The sequence below is a fragment of the Ochotona princeps genome, chromosome 1 (genome assembly GCF_030435755.1).
Source record: "Ochotona princeps isolate mOchPri1 chromosome 1, mOchPri1.hap1, whole genome shotgun sequence".
Lineage (NCBI taxonomy): Eukaryota > Metazoa > Chordata > Mammalia > Lagomorpha > Ochotonidae > Ochotona > Ochotona princeps.
This window is the reverse complement of record NC_080832.1, coordinates 161,824,807-161,845,593: the sequence shown is the minus strand read 5'-3', so window position 1 is coordinate 161,845,593 and position 20,787 is coordinate 161,824,807. Positions and strand designations below refer to the sequence as shown.

At 47.6% G+C, this 20,787-nt stretch overlaps 1 protein-coding gene across 1 annotated transcript in view; it reads left to right on the top strand.

Moving 5' to 3' along the window:
• Positions 1 to 20,787, top strand: part of EXOC2 (exocyst complex component 2) — a 176,362-nt gene that overhangs the window by 40,823 nt on the left and 114,752 nt on the right. Inside the window, exons 2-5 of the mRNA XM_004596494.2 lie at positions 5,830 to 5,990; positions 9,411 to 9,587; positions 11,844 to 11,970; positions 20,671 to 20,784. Of these exons, the coding sequence (XP_004596551.2) occupies positions 5,873 to 5,990; positions 9,411 to 9,587; positions 11,844 to 11,970; positions 20,671 to 20,784 (536 nt within the window). The 5' untranslated portion in view covers positions 5,830 to 5,872. The remainder of the gene's footprint in view (positions 1 to 5,829; positions 5,991 to 9,410; positions 9,588 to 11,843; positions 11,971 to 20,670; positions 20,785 to 20,787) is intronic.

The window sequence follows — 20,787 nt, the reverse complement described above, 5'->3', positions numbered from 1 at the left end:
GAAGTCATCAGTGTCACAGTTTCAGAGCTTGTGTTGCCTAACTCATTGCCGCTCGCTGCCGGCCTCCTTCCCATCGCCAGCTCTCGTCCCAGCTCGGGTGCTGCCTCCTGTCTCCCTAGTGCCTGTTCCAGCATTTACATGGGAAAGTGAAAGCAGCGAGTTGCGCGAGCCTTTAGGAGACTGGCTTCTTCCAGCTAGCTCAGTCTCTTCAGGGTGCACCTGTCCTGTGGCAGCTATCAGTACTTGGTAACTTCTCCAGTGCCAACTGACATCCCATTGTATGGTTATGCCCTGTGACTAACCCATTCCTCAGCGGACCACCGGGGGCAAGGAGTCTTCTTAGCTGTTACTCATCGTTCCTTGACTGTTCATGTACAGGCTTTTGTAAAGACATCTGTTTTCACTTCTCCTGGGTATATATATGTGATTACTTCTAAAGTTCATGGAAAATGGAATTAAAAATGTTTATCTTGTTGCAAAAAATTTTTGAAATACATTCGAGGGATGTTTAACAAGTTTATGAGAAGTATGCTTTTATAACAAAAAATATACATGGCTTTCAAGATTTCTTTTGCCCCAAATAAACTTTTAATTCCATTTTTCCAGGAATCGTTTGAAGTCCTCCTTGTACTTAGCAGTCTAATTGGTGGATCGTGTAGTAACTAACTCTGTGTTCATCCTTTTAAGGCACTGACCGGCTGTTTTCCAGAGCAGTTGCTTTCCTCACATTCCTACCAGCTTTGAGGAAGGTCCCATTGTCTCCCCGCACTTGCCAACACGTCGTTATTTGCTTTTTTAGTATATAGCTTTACTAGTGGCTATGATGTGGCTTTTCATTGTGATTTTTATTTACATTTCCCTGCTGGAGATTTGACAGCTTTTCATGTGCTTTTGTAAATGCTCCTTGGGGAAACTTGTGTTCAGGTCTTGTATCTGTATTTAAGTTGGGATCTTTGAGTTATAAAAAAAGTCAGTATATATACTAGATACAGATTTCCCATCAGGATATGTGATGTGCAATGATTTTCTCCTGTTTAGATTGTATTTTCACTTTCCAAGTAGAAGGCTCTGAGCTATTATTTTGTTTAAATATTGATTGATTTGAATGGCAGGGTTAGAGAGAGTTACAGAGAGAAAGAGACAGAGATGAGGTGGGGTTGGAGGAAGAGAGAGAAAAAGAGACAGAGCTTTTTTATCTACTGGTTCGCTCTCCAAATGGCTGCATCAGCTGAGGTCTGGGCCAGCTCAGAGGAGCGTGGGACTCCATCTGGGTTCCCCATGTGGGTGCAGTGGCCCAGGTACCTGGGACATCTTATGCAGTTTTCAAAAGAGCATTTGCAAGGAGTAAGATAGGAAGTGTAGCAGCACGGACTCAAACTGGTACCCATTTGGGCTGTTGGCATTGTGGCTGGTGGCTTAACCCACTGTCCCACAATGCCAGCCACTGAGCTATTGTATCAAATAAAAGTTTGCCCCACCCAAGTTCACCAAGATTTGCCCCTATGTTTTCTTCAGATAGTTCTGTAGCTTTACCTTCTGTGCCTAGGCCTGTCTTCCATTTAATTCTTGTGAGTGGTATAAGGAAGATGTTTGGCTGCAATCTTTTTCAGGCAAATATGGGCTTGTCCTAGCCACATTTGCAAAAAGATTATTTTTCTCTGTTAAAAATCAGGTGTTTTTTTGGTAATTAAATTAAATGATTTGTTTCTGAACTCAGTTCAATTCAGTGATCTATATATCCATCACCATAATTTTTGGTAAATAACATCGTAGTACATTTTGAAATTGTGAGATGTGAGTCCTTTAGCTTTTTCAAGGTTGTTCTGAATTTTTGGATCCTTTAAATTTCTATAGAATTTTAGAAACAACTACCTCCGTACAACAGCTGGGAGCTTGCACTGAATCTGTAAATCAACTTGGGAATGATCGTCATAATAGACCATAATACCTTTCTATCCATGTATTTCCATTAGTTAGGACTTCCTTAGTGTTTTCAGCACTGTTCTGTAATCTTCATAGTACAGGTTTTACACTTCATTTGTAAGATTTAATCCTGAGCATTTTATGTTTTAACATATTCAGTTGTCTTTTTTCATGATTGTTTTACATATCCATATTATTTCCAGTTCTCTTCCTTGTCTTGACTCCCCTGTTTATACCATGTATTTTTAACCTCTGACTTTTGTTGTTGTTGTCCTGTTTTAATTTCAGTGCTTTTTTGATGACATGAAGTGTTCAGTCAGCATTTGACTTCTTTGGTGTTGCACAGCTTGCTGATTTTGTGCAGGTAGAGACAAAACTGCTGAGGCTAGCCAGTTCCTTAGCGTCTTGTGTCGTCAAAGAGGACACACAGATACAGCACCTTGAGTTTAATACAGCGAGCCGCAGAGTGATGTGGCAGAGGCATCCCAGGAGGCCGAAGCATCAGGGACTGTTACAGAGGGTAACCCAGGCTTGATTTCAGACATTGGTAAGGGTTTTAGTCAGGTCAGTGGTAAGAGGGTACGTGAAGTCAGGGATAAAAGTCCTTGGCAGGTTCCTGAGAGGTGCATGGGCTTATGTGGTGCCAGCTGGGTGAGCATCATGGCCAAAGATGCTGTTACAAGTGTGCAGGAGTCTTAGTTGTGACAGGTTGTGCAGTGTTTTGATGAGTTAGCGGGTGCTGGAGACCACGTGGCTGTCAGAAGATTCTTTCCGGAAAGCAGTGGTGCTGCTGATTAGATCTCGGGGCTTGGAGAGCTGGTTGGCATTTATTAGGGGTGAACTGCAGTGCCGAGTGGAGAGGGGTCACGCTCATTGCCATGTCTATGGTGGAGAGGTGAGGGTCGTCACTGGGAGAGCTGTGACATGAAGGTTCTTCAGAAAGTACGTGGATTCATTTGTTTGGGTACAAAATTGCTTTGAAATTGAGGCACAGCATTTCACAAGCCACATTCTCCAGAAAAGTTTTTGAGCCCCTCTCAGAATGGAGAGGAAGAGTTGAGTTTTGATTCAGACAGATTCTCTTTGCTTCAGGGGGATGCCAGGGGAACACACCGAGCTTGGGGTGACTTGGAGGCGACTCAGGTTTGTCAGATGAGCAGTGGTGGTGTCTCTGGGGAAGCTTGTTTTTATTTTTTTGGCTGGTTGTTTGGTTGGTGCTGAATGGTTTCCCTGGGCATGAATGAGTGAGTCCTTGATGATGCGGCCTGTCTCTGGACCTTTCTCCCGGTGCCTGCCACCTTGCTGACAGCCCCACATTGGGTCTGTCTTGCTGGGCCAACCCTGACACTGGGGCATCTCGTTGGCCTCAGCTCAGGTATGGTCCAAGAGACTTGTGGCCAACAAATATTCTGGTTTCTTGGGAAATCCCGAGGACAGCAGTCTCCCTCCCAGAAACCCAGTCCAATGCAGCCGTGCCTTGCTGAGGCAGGTTAGCAGGTGGTGGTGGGCAGACGGCGTCTCCTGAGAAACAAGTAATTTTCGTTGCCATTGTGCAGACATCACAAACCTTCTTTGTCTGATTACAGCTGCTGTGACATCTGCAGATCCGTGCTGCAGGAGCCATCCGTGGAAAGTCGTCTGGGCCTGTGGTTCAGCTTCTTTGTACAGTATAGCCCAGGACCGTTTAGCTTTCTCTCCTAGCGTTTTTAGATTCTCTGTTTAACCTGATAGTTCTTGATGTTTGTTTCTGGACCATCGTTTTAGCTGTGAGTCTTCCATTATGACAGATTAAAAAAGAAAGGATAACTTTCTTTTTCTCTTCTGCCTCTTCTGCTCCCTCCTCTGCCTCCCAAACCTGCATCTGTGCGTTCAGCCCTGTTAAAGCCGCTGGCCAATTCCCAGAGAGGAATGATCGAAATCCTGGTTCTTTCCACTTATTTGCATGTTTCCAGAACTCTTGTTCTTGGATCGATTTTTTTTTAAGATTTGTTTATTTTAAAAGTAGATTTCAGAGAGAGAAAAGGAGAGAAAGATGGCTTCCATCTCCTGGTTCTCTCCTCCAGTGGTGCAGTGGACAGAGCTGGATCAATGCAAAGCCAGGAACCAGGAGCTTTTTCTGGTCTCCCACGTGGTTCAAGGGTCCCAAGGACTTGAGCCATCCTCTACTCTCTTCCCAGGCCACAAGCAGAGAGCAAGATTGGAAATGGAACAGCCAGGATTTGAACCACTGTCCATGTGGGATACTGGCACTGCACAAGGAGCCTTCACTTGTTGTGCCATCCCCAGATTGATTCCTGTTCATGGCAGCCCACTCTTTTCGCTCTAGGTAGTTATCAGTTTGGTATCAGGTTTTACAATACCTTTAGAGTGGTTGGTTATTTGCTTGTTGCTTCTTGCCACCTGTAGTTTGTCTTGGCTGTATGACAACACTTTGTGGCCTGATGTCTTCACAGCAGACACATGTTCTGCCGAGGCCCAGCACCTCAGGTCTGAGGGTGAGTTCCTCAGACTGCTCTTCTGAGGAGCTGTCCCCGGCCTGGGGCCCAGGCTGGGGCTGCTGGCTTCTCCTCTGTGCGTGCTTGCCCAGGTTTCTCTTCTCACGAGGTCACTGTCCACTTGCTGGATTAAGGCCAATCTCGTTTACTCGTGTTGCCCCTTTAAAGGTCCTGTTCGTACATAATAGTCATGCCCTGGCGGGTATCTAGGACCAGGACTTAGCATGAGATGTGACGAGGCAGGTTAGTGTAGTTCAGCCCGGTGACGTCTGAATTATCTGCTTGCTTTGGGCGTATCATTTCCATCTCTCCTCTACCTCTTGGTATGTCTACTGCACACACAGACAGGCACACATACACGTGTTTTTTTCCATTGTCCCTCTTGTCATCGTTAAGGCGTCCGTGTTTGAGAACGAGCTGCCTGCAGCTGGTTAGTTGTGTGTGTGGCGGGGGGCGGGGTGTGGCTTGCCCATAAGTGACTTTACTGTCAGATGGTTTGTCCCCGTTTTGGGGGAAGGGTGTGTGCATGCCAGGACCTCTGGGTCATTTTTTTCCCTGGGTTCTCTGGTTGCCCTGGAGATGAGTGTTCTGATTGTCTGCACTGGATGGAGTTGGGAGGCTGACCTCACATGCCTGGGGAGGTGCTGGGAGTATAGGAGTGGAGAGGAGGCCCACTGGTCACTGGACAGCTACCCAGGAACCCCCGCTCTCGGCCTGCCCCCCAGCCCTCCTCACAGCCGTGTTGTACCTGGGATCCCCGAGCTGGTGCTCTTGTCTGGTATCTCCAGAAACTGGGCTTTTGATTCTTTCTGCCTGCCTGTTGAAGCATCTGCCTTGTCGGTCTGTGAGGATCTGTGACCAGCGATTCCCACTATTTTTGCCCTGAACCTCACTCACCCTTGCCTTCTGGGGCCCAGTTGATGCCCTGAGCACCCGAGAACTGCAGTGCCCACTGTGTGCTTGGTGCTGTGACTGCCAAGGAAGCTGTGCAGATTTCACAGACGGCCTTAGAGTCGAGCCATGAGCTCTGTTTTCCATACCGGAAGACAGGCGTTTAGAACAGAATTCACCAGTTGGAGATATGAATTCAAACACAGATTTCTACTCCCCAAGTGGTAAAAGAGTGCTCACTATACTTTTAGGATTCAGTGTGATACAGGCATGGCTGACAACATTTGATCCTGGCTGATGCTCTATTGATAATTCTTAGAACATTGTTATCCTGACGTACTTCTTGTAGCGCTAAGTAGAGTGTCCTTAGCACGTTAAGAGTTTCTGAACATTGACTGATACACAATTGCTGAAAAACTGAACAGTCTTGTTTCTTGATATTGGACGTCCAAGAGACATTTCCATATTGTGGTTAACGCTCTTTGCAGTTGGCACTCACCTTCTCCTTGTGGTTTAACAGGCTACTTCTGTAACTGGATCGCCAGTTTGAGCCAGGAAGCACCATGTCTCGGGTACGACAGCCTCCGCTCGTGACAGGCATCTCTCCCAATGAAGGCATACCATGGACCAAGGTCACCATCCGAGGGGAAAACCTGGGCACGGGGCCCACAGACCTCATAGGTAAGGGCTGCGTATGAAATGGTGTTCCGGCTGAACAGGGCGTGTGGAAACAGTGAGGGGTTACAAACAGCACTGTGGTCTCTTGAAATGAAAAGCGAAAGCATTCTGTGAGCGACCCCGCTAGAGAGTGTCCCTGGCTCAGATGCGTCTGCTCTCCTCCCCCCTTCCTTCACCCTTACTCGCCCCTGTTGCTTTTCCCCATCACACAACTGCTATTCCCCATCAGGAGCTCTGGGCGTGACTCAGCGCCTTGCCCACTCTCTTGCTCTTCCCAGCAGAGCTGCAGGACGGCAGGACTGCAGGACGTCCTCAGGTGACCAAAGCCCTCGGCTTCTGGTTCCCCTCTGGATCCTCACGTGGAGCAAGCCGAGAGTTTAGTTCTTATCCTGCCTGGCATGCTTTGAGTTCAGGGGGCTTGAGTGAGAGGACTGAGACGTTGATCTACGTGACACAGAGGCCCTTTATCACCAGCTTCCCTCCAGCTTGTTTATCTGAAAGGCAGAGTGACACAGAGAAAGACAGACGTATTGATATCGTCCGTCTGCTGGCCGACTCCCCGGATGGCTACAACAACTAGTGCTGGCCAGGTCAGGAGACAGGAGCCGAGTCCAAGCCCTCCAGGCAGATCAGGGACCCACCTTGTTCTCGGGTGTCGCCTGAGTGTGTGTTAGGAGAGAGCCGGAATCAGGCTCAGGCTGCACCCACAGCCAAGGCATTCCGACACGGGCCGTGGGCACCTTGGCCGCTGTGCCCAGCGCCCACCCTGTCTTGATTTTCGTCATAGCGTGTTGCAGATGTTTCTCTGCCCAAGTGGAAAAAATCCCCAGAATGCACGGAAATATATAGATGAAAGCTATGTCCGAAATTTTAACTGGCAGTACTTGTGAGTGCCAAAACATGACAGTTACTAGTCTGTGTAAATTTTAATCTCGCTGTAGCTTCAGGCAGTGCTATTCTTATTTGACTAAGTGTGTATTACTTTTATAAACCTTGCTGGTTCAGCTTTCAACCTGCCTCATGTATTGCCAAGAAACCATTTTTTAAAAAAGCAAACGTAGCCTGCTAAATAATTTAAGTGTTTTTAACTCAGATGGTCTCAGCACTAGCCAAGTAAAACACTATAAAAAGTACTTTACTTGGAATTCTACGAGTTACTTTGTTTAAAAAAAAAAAAGGAGCGATGCTATTATATTTCTTGAAGCAGATTTCTTAGCTTTTAGTGATTAGTGAAAATGTGTATAAGAAGTGAAGGAAGAGGTCTTATGATCTTCGTTTTTTCTAGATAAGATTCAGACTGATCTGTCAGAATCTGTTCCAGTTATGTGCTGCTTTTTTTTTTTTTTTTTTTTTTTAAGTTTTGGGGTGAAAACACAGATCCAGTTTTAAATCAAAGAAACCTTGGAAGTAGGTATGGCTGGCTGGACGGCCAGCTTAGCCTGTGGGGACGTCTGTGCTAACCCGGGCCTTCGGGGGCGCTGCTCACAGTGACTTGCGTCAACGTGTCCTGACGACTCTATCTTGAAAACCCTTCCCATTTCTCGCTTTGATCACATGATGGTTTTTCAGCAGAGCACTTATTGGAAATGAGTTTTCTATTTTTTATGAGGCCCCTGTTTGTATTTTTGTATCAAAGTTTACTGCTGAGCTATTCTCTCTTTTGAAATGACATAAAATTGAAAAAAATCACAAGAACCTTGTGATTTTTATAAAGTTTAGAATTCTAAATTGTGTGTTGACCTGACCTAGAGTGATGTAAAAATATCTACCATCTATAATTAAGCAGGATTACAAAGTCGAGCAGTTCTGATTAATTTTTAAAAAGAAGTGGGCCAATGTGTGCATGTGTGCAGTTACTCAAGCCAGTTGGGTGCCTGAAAGGTGGGCTTATCTTGGGAGGCTTGGGTTTTTTTATGGCAAAAATTATCAGGAAGCCTTTCAAAGGCTTTACCATTGCAAAAATACTTCTGAATCACAAATGTATTTAAAATGTCAGTGCATATTAAAAATACCAACAGAACACAAAGTCCTAAAGGCACGCTTAACACTATTATTTTAAAAAGTGAATTTATGTAAATGAAAAAAAATAAGTTACTTAAAATAAATTATTTGAAGCAGTGTGCATATGCCGTAGTCCCAGGTCTGTCCCCATGCCAGCGCCGTGCTTGGCTCACCTGGGGAAGCAGCAGGTCCTGACTCTGCTGCCTGGGTGCCGATACCCACACAGTAGGCCTGCCTCGTAGGGCTGCACGCAGCCATCCAGCCCTGGCCCGTTGACCGGGCATTTGGGGAGTGAATCAGGGGCATAGGCACACTCTATTTATCCGCCGGTGTCTGTCTCTCCGTCTCTCTGTCTCTCAAAGACATAAATAGATAAAAGTAATTGTTTTTATCCGTTAAGATTAACTAAAGTTTTTTGCCAAATGAAATGTCCGTTGAAATCCTCTCTGCATTTTAAAAGCAAATTTGATGTTAGTTGAGGTATTCCCGGTATCCGAAACAGAGGAAAGAATCACTGTCATTTCCAAACTTAACTCCTGGGCAGTTTTCAAATTTAAATCATGAGAGAAGAAAAGTTTGAGGAGTCTGTGCCACACACATTTCTGGTGTATTTATTTTTTTTCCCAGGAACATTATTGCACTGGCCTCTGATTTGCAGACATGGAAAATACAAAGGGCAGATGTCAGAAGGCTGGCCGGCCAGCGCGGTGCTACATGGACTGGTGCTCCCCGCCTGGGGGACTCACCTTGGCAGCCGCTGTGTCCTAGGGCCCCCGGGGCCGGTTACTGCCCAAGCTTCCATTGTCTGGGGGCGTCGCGGGTGGGCGCTGCCCTGACTGCCTGCTTACTGTCAGAGCAGCACGCAGCACGGCGGCCTCTCACTGGGAAAGCGCCGAGGCAGCCTGGTTTCTGCCGAGGTCTTGACTGAAGCGTAGGAGAGACACGTTGCTGAGTAGTGCCTGAGGACATTTCACATAATTTATGCTTAAAATTTGATCCTGAATACTGTGTGTGGTCGAGCACTTGGAAAAGCACCTGCAGAGTGCTTCCACATGAAGGATGGTCAAGGTATCTTGTTAGGGAGTGGTGCAGCTACCACCGCTCACCGCTAACAGTCTTGAAACTTCTCTGTCATTAACTTACTTTGAATAATAGCAAAAGTCTCCCTTGTGATTCTTATGAATCGTGTGATGGAGAATGCCTTGACCTGGGGGCAGTGGCCAGTTAATTACTACTCATGTTTGCTGGAACATGACTTAGGGCCCACAAAGTATCTTTAATAGAAGCAGGAGGTCAGTTAGGAAAGAATAGAGAGCAGTGTGTTGGCAGAGATCATCGGGTATGCGCGGTACGGTGAGAACAGCCACCCTTTCCACATCAGCGCCCTTCTCAGCTCCGCTGTGTGTGTGCCTGCTTCTCCAGGCCTGACGATCTGCGGACACAACTGCCTGCTCACGGCGGAGTGGATGTCGGCCAGCAAGATCGTGTGCCGCGTGGGGCAGGCCAAAAACGACAAGGGAGACATCATCGTCACGACTAAGTCGGGTGGCAAAGGGACCTCCACGGTGTCGTTCAAACTGCTGAAACCCGAGAAAATAGGTAGGACTTTTCCTGGGCTGAGCCTGCGTTTGCGGTGGTGGGACTGGGACGCTGGTGAAAATCAGCAATGCTTTTTCCAAGGGCAGCTCGACAAGCCAGCAGCGTGTGAGATCTAAGGACATCAGTCCCAAGACTATTTCACATCCTGTGCGAAATGTGTCCATGAAATTGTTTCATTGCTGGTCATGACTGTGATGACAGGACACTTGAACTGCCGCTCAGTGAAGCGTGGTGGGGCTGCGTGCCCGTCACCTGGCCGCAGTGGCAGTAGCCTTCTTCCCATAGAGTCCCTTTCCCTTTGGGGCCCTGTGGCCTGACCGGGTCCACCTTTGTCCCTCCAAGCCAGCACGCTCCCTTGCATGCCACAGTCCTTTTATGTGTTCCTTGTTTGGCCACTCACCTCCCGTCACCACGTGCTGGCAGTGGCTATAAGCTTGGTCCAAGGAGCTGGGTTCTGAATTCCAACCAGGGCTTCTGTCCAAAGCCTAGTTTCTTCGTGGGTAAAACTGTGGTGTTCTGTGCCATCCCTTTCCTCCAGGATCAGTTGGGTTAGAACCCAGTGTACGGGCTTAGTATAGTCTCTGCCACAACAGGTCAGTTTTATTATTTCAGTATTAGTCTCCGGATGCTGTTTCCTTTCTAAAATACGAGTGTTGTCAGATTGGTCCTTGTGGTCCTGCATGCAGTCAGTGCTGGGCAGCTCTCGGGGTGATGCAGGCACGTGGAAGGTATAGTTAAGCTCAGCCAGTTGTTCTTCAACAGGAAGCAATTCTGTGAATGTCTTGTTCCCTGGAGCGTTATCCTCCACATATTTGTACAATTTTCTTTCAAGCTTGCTTATTTGAAAGGCAAGTGACGAAAAGAGAGAGAGAGAGAGATATCTGCCCCCCCCCCCCCCCACTGGCTCACTCCTCACATTGGCCATAATGGCCAGAGCAGGGCCAGTCTGAAGCCAGGAGCCTGGAGCTCCGTCTACATCTGTGTGGGTGGCCTGGGTTCAAGTACATGAGCTGTCTCGCTCTGCCTTCCCAGGTGCGTTAGCAGGCAGCCTTCCAGGACTCAGATGCCCGATTTGTAAATGTTATATGCCGTGCCACAACATCAGACCCTAGAATTTTCTTTTTTAAATAAAAACTTAAAAGAATTTAAGCGAAGATTCAAAGTGGATTCTATACATATGCGTATAACTGTACATTCATACATATATTCTGAGTCATTACTGTCCCTCTCATTCAACAGCTTAACAACCTAACCAAAGAGGTGCAAGGTTAGAGGCACATTTTTTGGGAGGGGTACAATTTTTTCTGGAGAACCTTAAAAAAAAATTTGTTAAAATTCAGCCCCATCTTGCAGCATGATAAAAATGTGTGATATTGAGGGTTTGCTCTCTCCAACACCCAGCCCACAACTGGCATCTCACAGGATCTGCTGGGACTGACTGAACTGGCTTCACGAATGCCTGATTAACAGTGTTGATTTCCCGAAATGACTCAGGGTAATACAGGAAACAAAAGTGTGTTGTTTCTATCATCCAGGAGAGTCTGAGCACTGAAAAGAGTAAAGAGAATAAGAAATGGCAAGGAGTATTATTTAGCGCAATGTCATGAAAACATGGGAGGAAAGGCATTTATTGAGAGCTTTCAGTTGCCTTTGCTCTGCCGATGGCTGATGGACCTAGGAAAACAAATTTAAAAAGAGTGAATATAAGCGTACATGCATAACATGTGTTCAGCATTCATCACTGGCAAGAAGCTTGTTATCCCATGATGCTTGATTTGCATGTTTTATGCCTAGCTAGATCGTAGTAGCCTTTCCAAAAGCTTTTGAGTTTACATGGTCTCTTGAGTAAAAGCAACGCAAAACAAAGCAAAAAAGCATAGCAAGTCATATCTTGCATTTCATTTATTTATTGCTGATTTGCTCAATCCTGTTTACCAATCGCATAATTACAGTGATTATGGTGATTTCAGTATTTCTGATTTGTGAAAAGAAGAACCTTTGTTTTAGTAGCACTGTTTTCTCAGCAGCTTACTCGGTCTTCTGCTTTGGAAGGCCACAAACCGAGAGACGTTGCTTTTTTGTCTTTATTTTATAGAGTTTTAGTGCTTTTCAGTTAGGCCACTAGCTCTTGAAACAAAGGTCTGATGGTTTTTACCCTGCAACCCCTGCAGAAGGGTCCTTGGGGGCGTTTGGGGTGTGAGCTCACTGGGAGGCCTGACCATCTCTCGCTCAAGACTGTGCTTCCCTGTCCTCCAGGCATCTTGGACCAGTCGGCCGTGTGGGTGGACGAGATGAATTACTATGACCTGCGCACCGACAGGAATAAAGGCATGCCCCCCTTATCCCTGCGCCCTGCAAATCCTCTCGGCATTGAGATCGAAAAGTGAGTACCCTGGGCACTTCACCTGTCCCCTCGTTTTGCAGCAGCTGCAAGCTTGCTGGACTTCAGACATGGCCGGGGAGGCTCATTTGAAGACAGCTGAGGCCCTTGGGACAGATGAGTGTTATGTCGGCAAGGTGTTGGGTGTGTCCACAGGTGGCCGGATATCCATCACTGGTTAAAACTGTGGGCAGAAGCTTCTTATGGCTTTAACAGAGGTTTGATTCTGTGTTTAAGAAAAGTCTTGAAATCTTAACAGATAATTCTTTTTTTCTAGTGACATGAGTGTTACATGTTGTCCAGAGTTGGAAGGTTTCTCTGCTTAGACAGTACTTGAAGTCAAAATAAAATCCACAATCTATCCATTTGCTTGATTTTTCTAGAAATATTTTAGCATAATTAAGTTCACCCTGATCTTTCATTTTGTTCATAACCCTTGCCTGTCATGCTTGCAGCATCTAGACTTCTGTTGTTTTCATCAGGAGGTCACGCAAGGTATCTTGACAGTGCTTTTGAGGCTGGGTTTTTGTGTTTTGTTTTGTTTTTGCTGGTGCCTACTATAGTACTTTACTTGTTATTTGTTTCTGAGATGAACACCTTTGTCCTTATTTCTTATTTATTAATCTTACAACCCATCTAATATACTAACTAGTGAATGTTGTTCCTTAAACATTTATTCAAGGTGACCAGTTACTTCTTGTCATATCTCAATAATTGCAACTTTGTATTTACAACATTTTTTTCTGGTAATGAGGAAAATTCTCCATTAATTATTACATGTTCATCCATCACACCAACCCGTGAAGATCCCACATCGTTCAGACATCGCACGTCAGCCCCTGGCTGAGGGAGAGGCAGCCTGTTGGTCTTGGGGAGGGCACCTGTGCTGAGGCATTGCTGTGAGCTGGGCCTGCCCTTGGCACGGTGGGCCGTTGCAGGGCTCTTTGGAGGATTCCAGTGCTTCGTAAACTAGGAGTAAGGATGGACAAAGTCTGGAAGCAGTGGTAGCAACTAGAAGTTTGTGTGGGGACACTACGTGGGATAACTCGGCTTGGCCTGCCTCAGCAGAAGTGGAGCAGGGCTGGGGGGCGTGGGGGAAGGCTTCCACCTGCGCTTCCTTATCCCTTGGGCAGCTTAGTGCACAGGTACACTGCGGCTTGTTGGCCTGCTGTGTGTGACTCGGGACAGAACCAGCAGAGTCAGGTTTTAGCCGGCTGGCTGCTTAGCTCTGGTGAAACCTGGGTTGTGGCAACCTTGTGTGTGTGTGGTCTCTCCCCTGTACCCTCTCCTGGTCCTCTCTCCTGCTGTCCCTCTGTGGCTGCCCATCTGTGCCACTCACAGGGAGTTTGGCTGGTAGGATCCTGAGCAGCACCTGTCTGAACCTGTTGCAGGAGAGTCCTTTGGTGAGGACGTAACGCTGGCAAGGAGCCGGGGCACCCTAGGTGCCCAGCCTTTGTGAAGTCTTCCTTTTCTTTCTTGGAGAGGCAAGTGAGTTCTCTCTGGGGCCAGATTCCCTGGGCACAAATCTGCTCTGCCACTCAACTGAGTAGGCCACCCGCCTTCTCTGTGCAGTACGGAACGGAGGGCCTCCTGCTGCAGGTGTTGCACTGATTGAGAGAGTGAGGAGAGCGCTTTCGAGTGTCGGTGATCGCTGCCGTGGTCCCTGCTCTTCTCGGAAGTGTAATCCTCGTTGCTCTGACTCACAAGGAAAGAAATCTCTTTCTAGGGGTGTAAAATTGCAGTGATAAATTGTATTGAATCTTGAAATAGCAGATGCTTTTATTGAAGACAGGATTAATACATCTCTCCTTCAGCTATCACTAATATTTACTCAGCTGTAGAATAATGTAAAATAGCATCATTTTTTTAAAAGTAAAATACCATGCCTTTTAAATATAAAATGAGCAAACACCAGGTTTCTGGAAATGCATTCACTGATAGGAGTAAGGAGTAACGTATCCAGACCAGCTCAAAGGGGGGTCCAGGGAGAGTGTCAGCAGTGAGAACGCTCAGGCAGCGAAGCTGGCCGCGTCTGCAGGCCAGGGTTCTGACCTTGTCCATTTACAAGAGAGCCAGGATGGCAGGATGCAGCAGGGCCGTGAAAGAGCAGGTGGGGCCAGAAACATGCTTTTCCAAATTGCTTTTCAGAGCTGTTTTAAGTTTCAGATACTGTCAGGAAAGCTGCACAACTTTGAGCTCTGGTGGGGAAATGTTATTATAGAGTCAGAAAGAAAAAGATAAAATATCAGCGTGGGTTTTAGTTCCCTGATGTACTTAATATTTGGTTAACATTGATTGATTGATTGAGAGAGTAAGCATGTATGTGCAACCCACAGTGGTTGAGTCTAGTGGAGTCCAGGTTTGGAGCCACTCAACCCTTCTCCCATGTGGGTGCTTTGCTTTGCAAGTAAATTTTTTTAAAAAATGGAGAAGGAGTAACAGAATTTTTGCTGTTGCTTGCTCATTGAGATATATATTGAGATATATGAATTAAGGAGGGTTGAAGACTTGCAAGCTCTTGTAACGAACTCGTCACCTGTGGTCCTGATGAGCTAGCAGAGGAAAGTGGGCAGGCGGCCTTGGGAGAGGGAGGCGCTCAGCTGTGCGTGTGCAATGGGAATCCTGCCCGAATGACAGTGCCCAGCCTGCGCAGGGGACCAACCATGGGCCTCGGGTGTTGCGCAGCTCCTCTGAAAGTGAAAAAGCACGCGACAGTGCCACCACCTAGCTTACTTACTTCTTGCTCTCTGGTGCGAGTCGGAGTTGTATAAACATTTTATTGGTGGGCCCGGCACACACACTGTCGTCTTTCACCCTGCAAGTTTAACAGTTGGCATTTACTGGCCCCCTCAGTCCTTCACACGCCTCCATTTTCAGCTGATATTTTTGCACACATGGTGCCGCAATACTTATAAAAATGTTACTAATTGATAGAAAAAAATAGCTTCACTTTGATCTGAGACTAGGGTTTTCTTGTAAAAGGTCTGTATTTAGGACTTATTATGTCAGTTGTCACAAGCATGTATTGTTTGCATGGCTTTGCAGTGCAGGCAAACTATTGAAGCTGAGAAAGAAGAGAAAAATGAGTTCATCTTAAGCAGAAATCTTTAGCAGGTTTCCCTCACAGGGAGACTATTTCTAAGTCACATCGGGGAGAAGTTAGCGTCCGTGGGAGTAGGGACAGAGCATTGCGCTTGGCTCCTCTCGCTATGTGAGACAGAGGGAGAGAATATTGAGAGAATTGTTGCCTGGGAATGGCTGTTTAGATGGTCAGTTAATGCACTACTATTAATCTGTTTTATTCTCCAGGGGTGTTCTGGACATTGCAAATCTGATATTTTTCTCATCAATTTGCATTTCCAACAGAAAAACACCAATGACCAATCTTTTCACTGCATTTTAAGAAAGGAAGCGAAATAGTAAAATAATTCTTAGCAGGAGCATAGATGAAAAGAACTTCGGGTGAATTCACCTTTTAGAATGTTGTGAAACAGATGTGCGGTCCACAGTAGCACCCACGGTCAGAGGCTGTGCCGTACCAGGAAACGAGGACTCCAGACAGAGCGTTTAATGCAGCAGGGTCCATGATGGGGCTTGGAATTTAACAGTCTCACATGCGCGTGCAGACCTACGCAAGGTCAGGCTCAACAGCTTACCCCCCACTTCCATCTTTGTCTGCCAGACCTAGAAAACTGTGTTCTTTCAGCGTGACCAGCCCTTAGGGTAGGTGGGTTGGCTGGGGCGTCCCCGCAGGGTGGTTCGCCCTTTGCCGCGTGGCTCGTTGTTGCATACCCTCCTCAGACTCACCAGCGAGGGACACACATTCCTCTCCCTTTGAGATCCATCCGCTCCCGGGCTAGCACGTCCCACCCTGGCCCTGGGGCTCACCATATTGTAGGAGGTTGAAATCTTAGCTTATACTGCCATCTAATGGAAAGCATATTTTTTAGGATTCCTTGGTGACAGTTTTTCATGACTTTCCCTGTTACGGCACAGACTGCTTTCTCTCCCCAGCTCCGTGCTAGCATACTTACTGGGGCGGCTTGCTTTTATCGGCATGTTGGGCTGTCATTCCAGGTGGAGGATTAGAGAACAGAACCAGTTTATTTTCTACAAACATTTCAGTTTTAGCTCTCCACATTTCTTGAGCTGTATTGCCATAGTGTTTCTTCCTTTCATGTGACTGAATCAGTTTCCCTGTCACAGCCCTTGTGCCACTTAGAGATTTGCGTGGTGTTTGCCTTTGGCATATGCGAGGCTTTGGTTCGTTTGATTGTGGGCCTACTACTTACACATAGCTTTTCTGCGGTCATTTCCTCGACTGTGATATGAAAATGAGAGAACAATTCACTTGTTCTCGTGAGAACCAGTGAAAGCATGTTCTTGAGAACAGTCTGCAATACACAAGCCCGAAATAGATGTGCACGTGTGTAGACACATGAAATCCGGAGGCCTGGGGAACAGTAGGTACCTTTCTGAGCATGTGTGGTAGCAGAGGCTGCTGACTCTTCCGCATGCTCTGTAGTCGGCTGGATCCATTCCTCTCCCAGGCCAGTGGGCCCCTAGCAAGGGCATAGCCACAGGCTGAGCAAATGCTGAGCTGGAGTGCAGCCTGCGCCTGCCCACCGCTTGCCGTAGCCACTGCCCGAGGAGAAGGCTGCTCTACTGCAAGTGCCAGACCCTCAGAGTTCTTTTGGCAGAAACAGAATTTTCTCATCATGCCCAGGGTTTGTGGATGGCTGCCTCCAGCGCTAGTTGAACCAGGGACTCAAACGTGTCCCTGGGCTGTGAGGAACTGGAGTTGCTGTTCGCTGGCACGAACACAGACCCAATTGCCCTCATAGTCGCAAAATGGCATTAGATGCTGTGCGGTCCAGGGGCAGAACACAGCTGTGTCGAAGGCATGCAGACGTCTCCTAGAACTCTTCCCCGCCCTCACTGGCCAGAACAGGAACGAACACCCTGGGCCTGCTGGCCTGCCTCCCTGGTCTGGCTTTTCCAGTGAGGTGGGGGTGCTGAGCCCTGGCGTTCTACCAGTCGAGGTGGGGCAGGGCCCTGGTGACTGTCATGTCACCAGCCATCAGCCCATGTTTAAGTGCCAGGTTAGTCCAAGCTTCCTTGTGAGATCTGGGGTATGATTTCCCATCTCTGTGTGTTAGAAGTTGGCTGATGTTTATTTTTCAGACATTCATTCATTTGAGAGAGTTGCCACACAGGGAGTGAGACACCCATCTTGCACTCGCTGGTTTGCTCTTCAGATGGCCGCCCCGACTGGAGCTGAGACAGGCCAAGGCCCGGAGCTTCGTCTGGGTCTGCCATGGAGGTGACAGGGCTAGGATTAGGGAGCTGGATGAGAAGCTGAGCGGCCAGGCCACATGCTGGCCCTAGACTGTTGCTGTCGTGAAGGTAGTTTCTGTCTTACAAGTCTGATTCCTGGCCTCAGTCTCACTACCTTCTTCCAGGTTAAGCAGATACAGTTGAAACACTGGTAAGAGTTTTGACACCTTCAGAAAGAACTCCCTGGAAGTGACCTCAGTGCTAGGCTGCCCTACGAGGATGGAACTGTGACCGAGAGCGTCTGCTTGCACACCCTGGTCTCTGAAGGAGCCACACATGCACGGGGGACAAGGCACTCGTGGGTGGACTGGTGTTTCAGATCTGAGCTCCAGCGCTCTGGCAGGGGCACGTGACCACCCCTCCATTGGCGAGTTCCAGGATGTGTCACCCCTGCTGGTGGTGCCCTGCAGTGTCCCCACAGGACTGATGGGGCAAGGGTGCTGAGCCTGTGGAGAGCTCCCCACCACAGTGCACGTGGCCAGGCCTGTTCCTGCTCCCTCTGGGGATTCCTGGCAACCGCACTGGGCCCCCACTAGCTGTTAGGATGTTGTCTTCTACAGTGGAGATCTGTTTATATTTTAAAAAACAAAAATAATTCAGTGTATCATAAATGCATGCTACTGAAGTTTTAGGATCTGTGGCTTTGGAGAACTGAGTGAGAGGTTCTGGTGACTGCTGAGCGGGACCTTCTAGAACCCTGGTGTCGTCTGTTGGCTGTTACGGATGTAACGGATGGGATGCTCTGGTCCATCCCATCTTGTTTGTTTTCAGCCAGATACAGTCGAGCTTTGTTGAAGCTTCAGATCTTCGGGGGCTGTGTGGTACTAGCCATTCTGCCAGGTATCCGACGACCTTTTCAGCTTCATGCGTGTCTTATCCATGTTTGTTTGTTTCTGTAGTTATTTTTGTCATGGGACTCACTTTTGTCGTTTCTTAATAGTAACCATCCCTTCAGCCAACTTAGAGCATGCCCATCTTACTGATTGTGCAATGTTCTTTTTGGCTTCCTTTTTTTTTTTTTTTCTTCTCAGCTGTGACTGTAATATGTGTTTGGAATCGATTCCTGTGAGAGGAGGGTTTCCTATCATAGAATAATTCACAAAGGCTTATTGGTAGGGATGTTGCTGGTGCCACAGGACTCTGTAGTACATTCCAGCAGTTAAGAGGATGGAACTTTTTTGAGTTAGTGAAGTGTACGGCATGGCAGGGTGTCCACCTGCCGCTGTGTTCTTCTCCCTCACACCCACGACAGCCTTCCTTCGGGCCAGCTGGCCATGCTGTTCCTTCCAGCCACACATGTGCTGACACAGCCCTCGGTCCCTCCCCAGCACTCAGCATGCACACTGCACCCCGCATCTGCTGGGGCGGGGCTGCAGCTGCAAGTCCATAGGAAAACTCCGGACTAACAGGCTGGACTCGGTGTGTCATGGCTTAGCTCAGTCTGTGTTCACTTGTTATGCTCCCCCAAAAAGTGGCAACTTAGAAGCCCGGAGAACAAAGAAGTAAGAAAACAAAATTTCCCATAGATGATGGGACTCTCTTAAACCAGCTTGAAGAATCCAAACCCAAACCTAAACACGAACACGCACCCGCACACACATACATGCTATCTTCCATCTACTGGTTCACTCCTCAGATGGTCAGTGTTAGCCAGAGTTGGGCCAATCCAGAGCCAGGAGCTTCTTCCAACCTCCCTCATGGATGCAGGGTCCTTGGGCTTGAGCCTCTGCTGCTTTCCGAGGCCTTAGAGAGGGAGCTAGATTGGAAGTGGGGCGGCTGGGGGATGAGCTGGAGCCATATGGGATGTTGATGCTGCAAGTGGAGGATCAGCCTATCGTGCCACCTCACCAACCCCCAAATCCACTTGTAAAATGCGAAGGGCCCCTGGTCTGTCAGAGCCTGCTGTGTCTCGGGATTGAGGCGTGGCGGGGCAGAAGGTGAGTCCTGAGGGGTGAGCACCTCCTGGAGGTGCCCGACTCGAGACTCAAGCCACAGGCAGCACACAGGATGCCGGGGCCAGCAGTGCCTGCCGAGCTTCACCACTTCTGGCAAGTACTGCTGGCCAGCAGGGACCGCTTATTTTGCTTTTGGACACAGCTGGGAGATCAGTGTGTATCTAATCTATAGTAGATACCAAATGTTTGAATTGATAAGTAACTATGTTTACTGAAAGTTGTTATTTTTAAACATGTATTTATTCCTTTGAAAGGCAGAGTTACAGAAAGGAGAGACAGAAAGTTTTTCCATCTGCTGGTTGACACCCCAAATAGCTGCAGCAGCCAGGCCTGGACCAGGCCAAAGCCAGGAGCTCCCACCAGGGCTGTCATGTGGGTACAGGGATCAAGGACTTGGGCTATGGCGAGCTGCTTTCCCAGGCGCATTGGCAGGGAGCTGGATCAGATGAGGAGCAGTTGGGAGTTGAATTTGCACTTCTATAGGATGTTGGCTTTGCAGGCGGCAGTTTGACCAGTTGTGCCAGAACACCTCTCCTGAAAGTTGATTTTAAAATTGTGGACAAGAGGGACCAGCACCATGATTTCGTAGGCTACCCTTCTGCCTGTGGTACTGGCATCCTCTTTGAGTCTGGCTGCTCCATTTCTGATACAGCTCCCTGTAATGCTCCTGGGAAAAGGCAGCAGAGGATACGTCAAGTTCTTGGGCCCCAGCATCTGGGAAGGGAGATCTGGAAGAAGCTCCTGGCTCCTGGCTTCAGCTCAGCTCAGCTCTGGCTGTCGCAGCCACTTGAGGAGTGAACCAGCGGATGGAAGATCTGCCTGTTTTTCTCTGTATCCTTCTCTCTGTAAATCTGCTTCTCAAATCAAAATAAAATAAAAACATTGTGGATAAAGGAGTTGCACATACTATGAATCCTGACCTTTATTCTGGAGATGAACATGTAAATGTGAGGGCTGCTTATTTAGGTCTAGTTTAATGGTGTTCTGATTTCTTAGGCATTAGTGTGTCTTTTAAAACCGCTTTCAGAAAGGAAGTTTGATAAAAAGGCATTTTGACAGTAAGTTAATGTTTTTACACTCCACTCTCCAAATTTTGGTTTTTATTCACGGAGTGGGAGATCAGTTCCTATTTGGCTGGGTTTCATGAGTGTATTGAGTCAAGCTGAGTGTTCTAACCATCTTTGATTCAATCTGATATTCATTGATTGATGCGGTGTCTGTATATGAATTCATTTCCTGTCACATAGGCACACTGTGCACATACATGTGTCTTAGGAATTTAGTCGAGATATAAGAAATGATTTCCTAGGACCGTGTCAACATACTGTTTGTTGTTGACACCAGGTTCATGGTTCTGTCATGTTTTTGGTAGCAGCAACAGCTGACATGTGGTGCAATCTTCCCCCACCAGGAGTAAGTTTCCGCAGAAAGACCTGGAGGCGCTGTTCCACGGAATGAGTGCCGACTTCACAAGTGAGAACTTCTCAGCCACCTGGTATCTCATTGAGAACCACTCCAGCACCAGGTC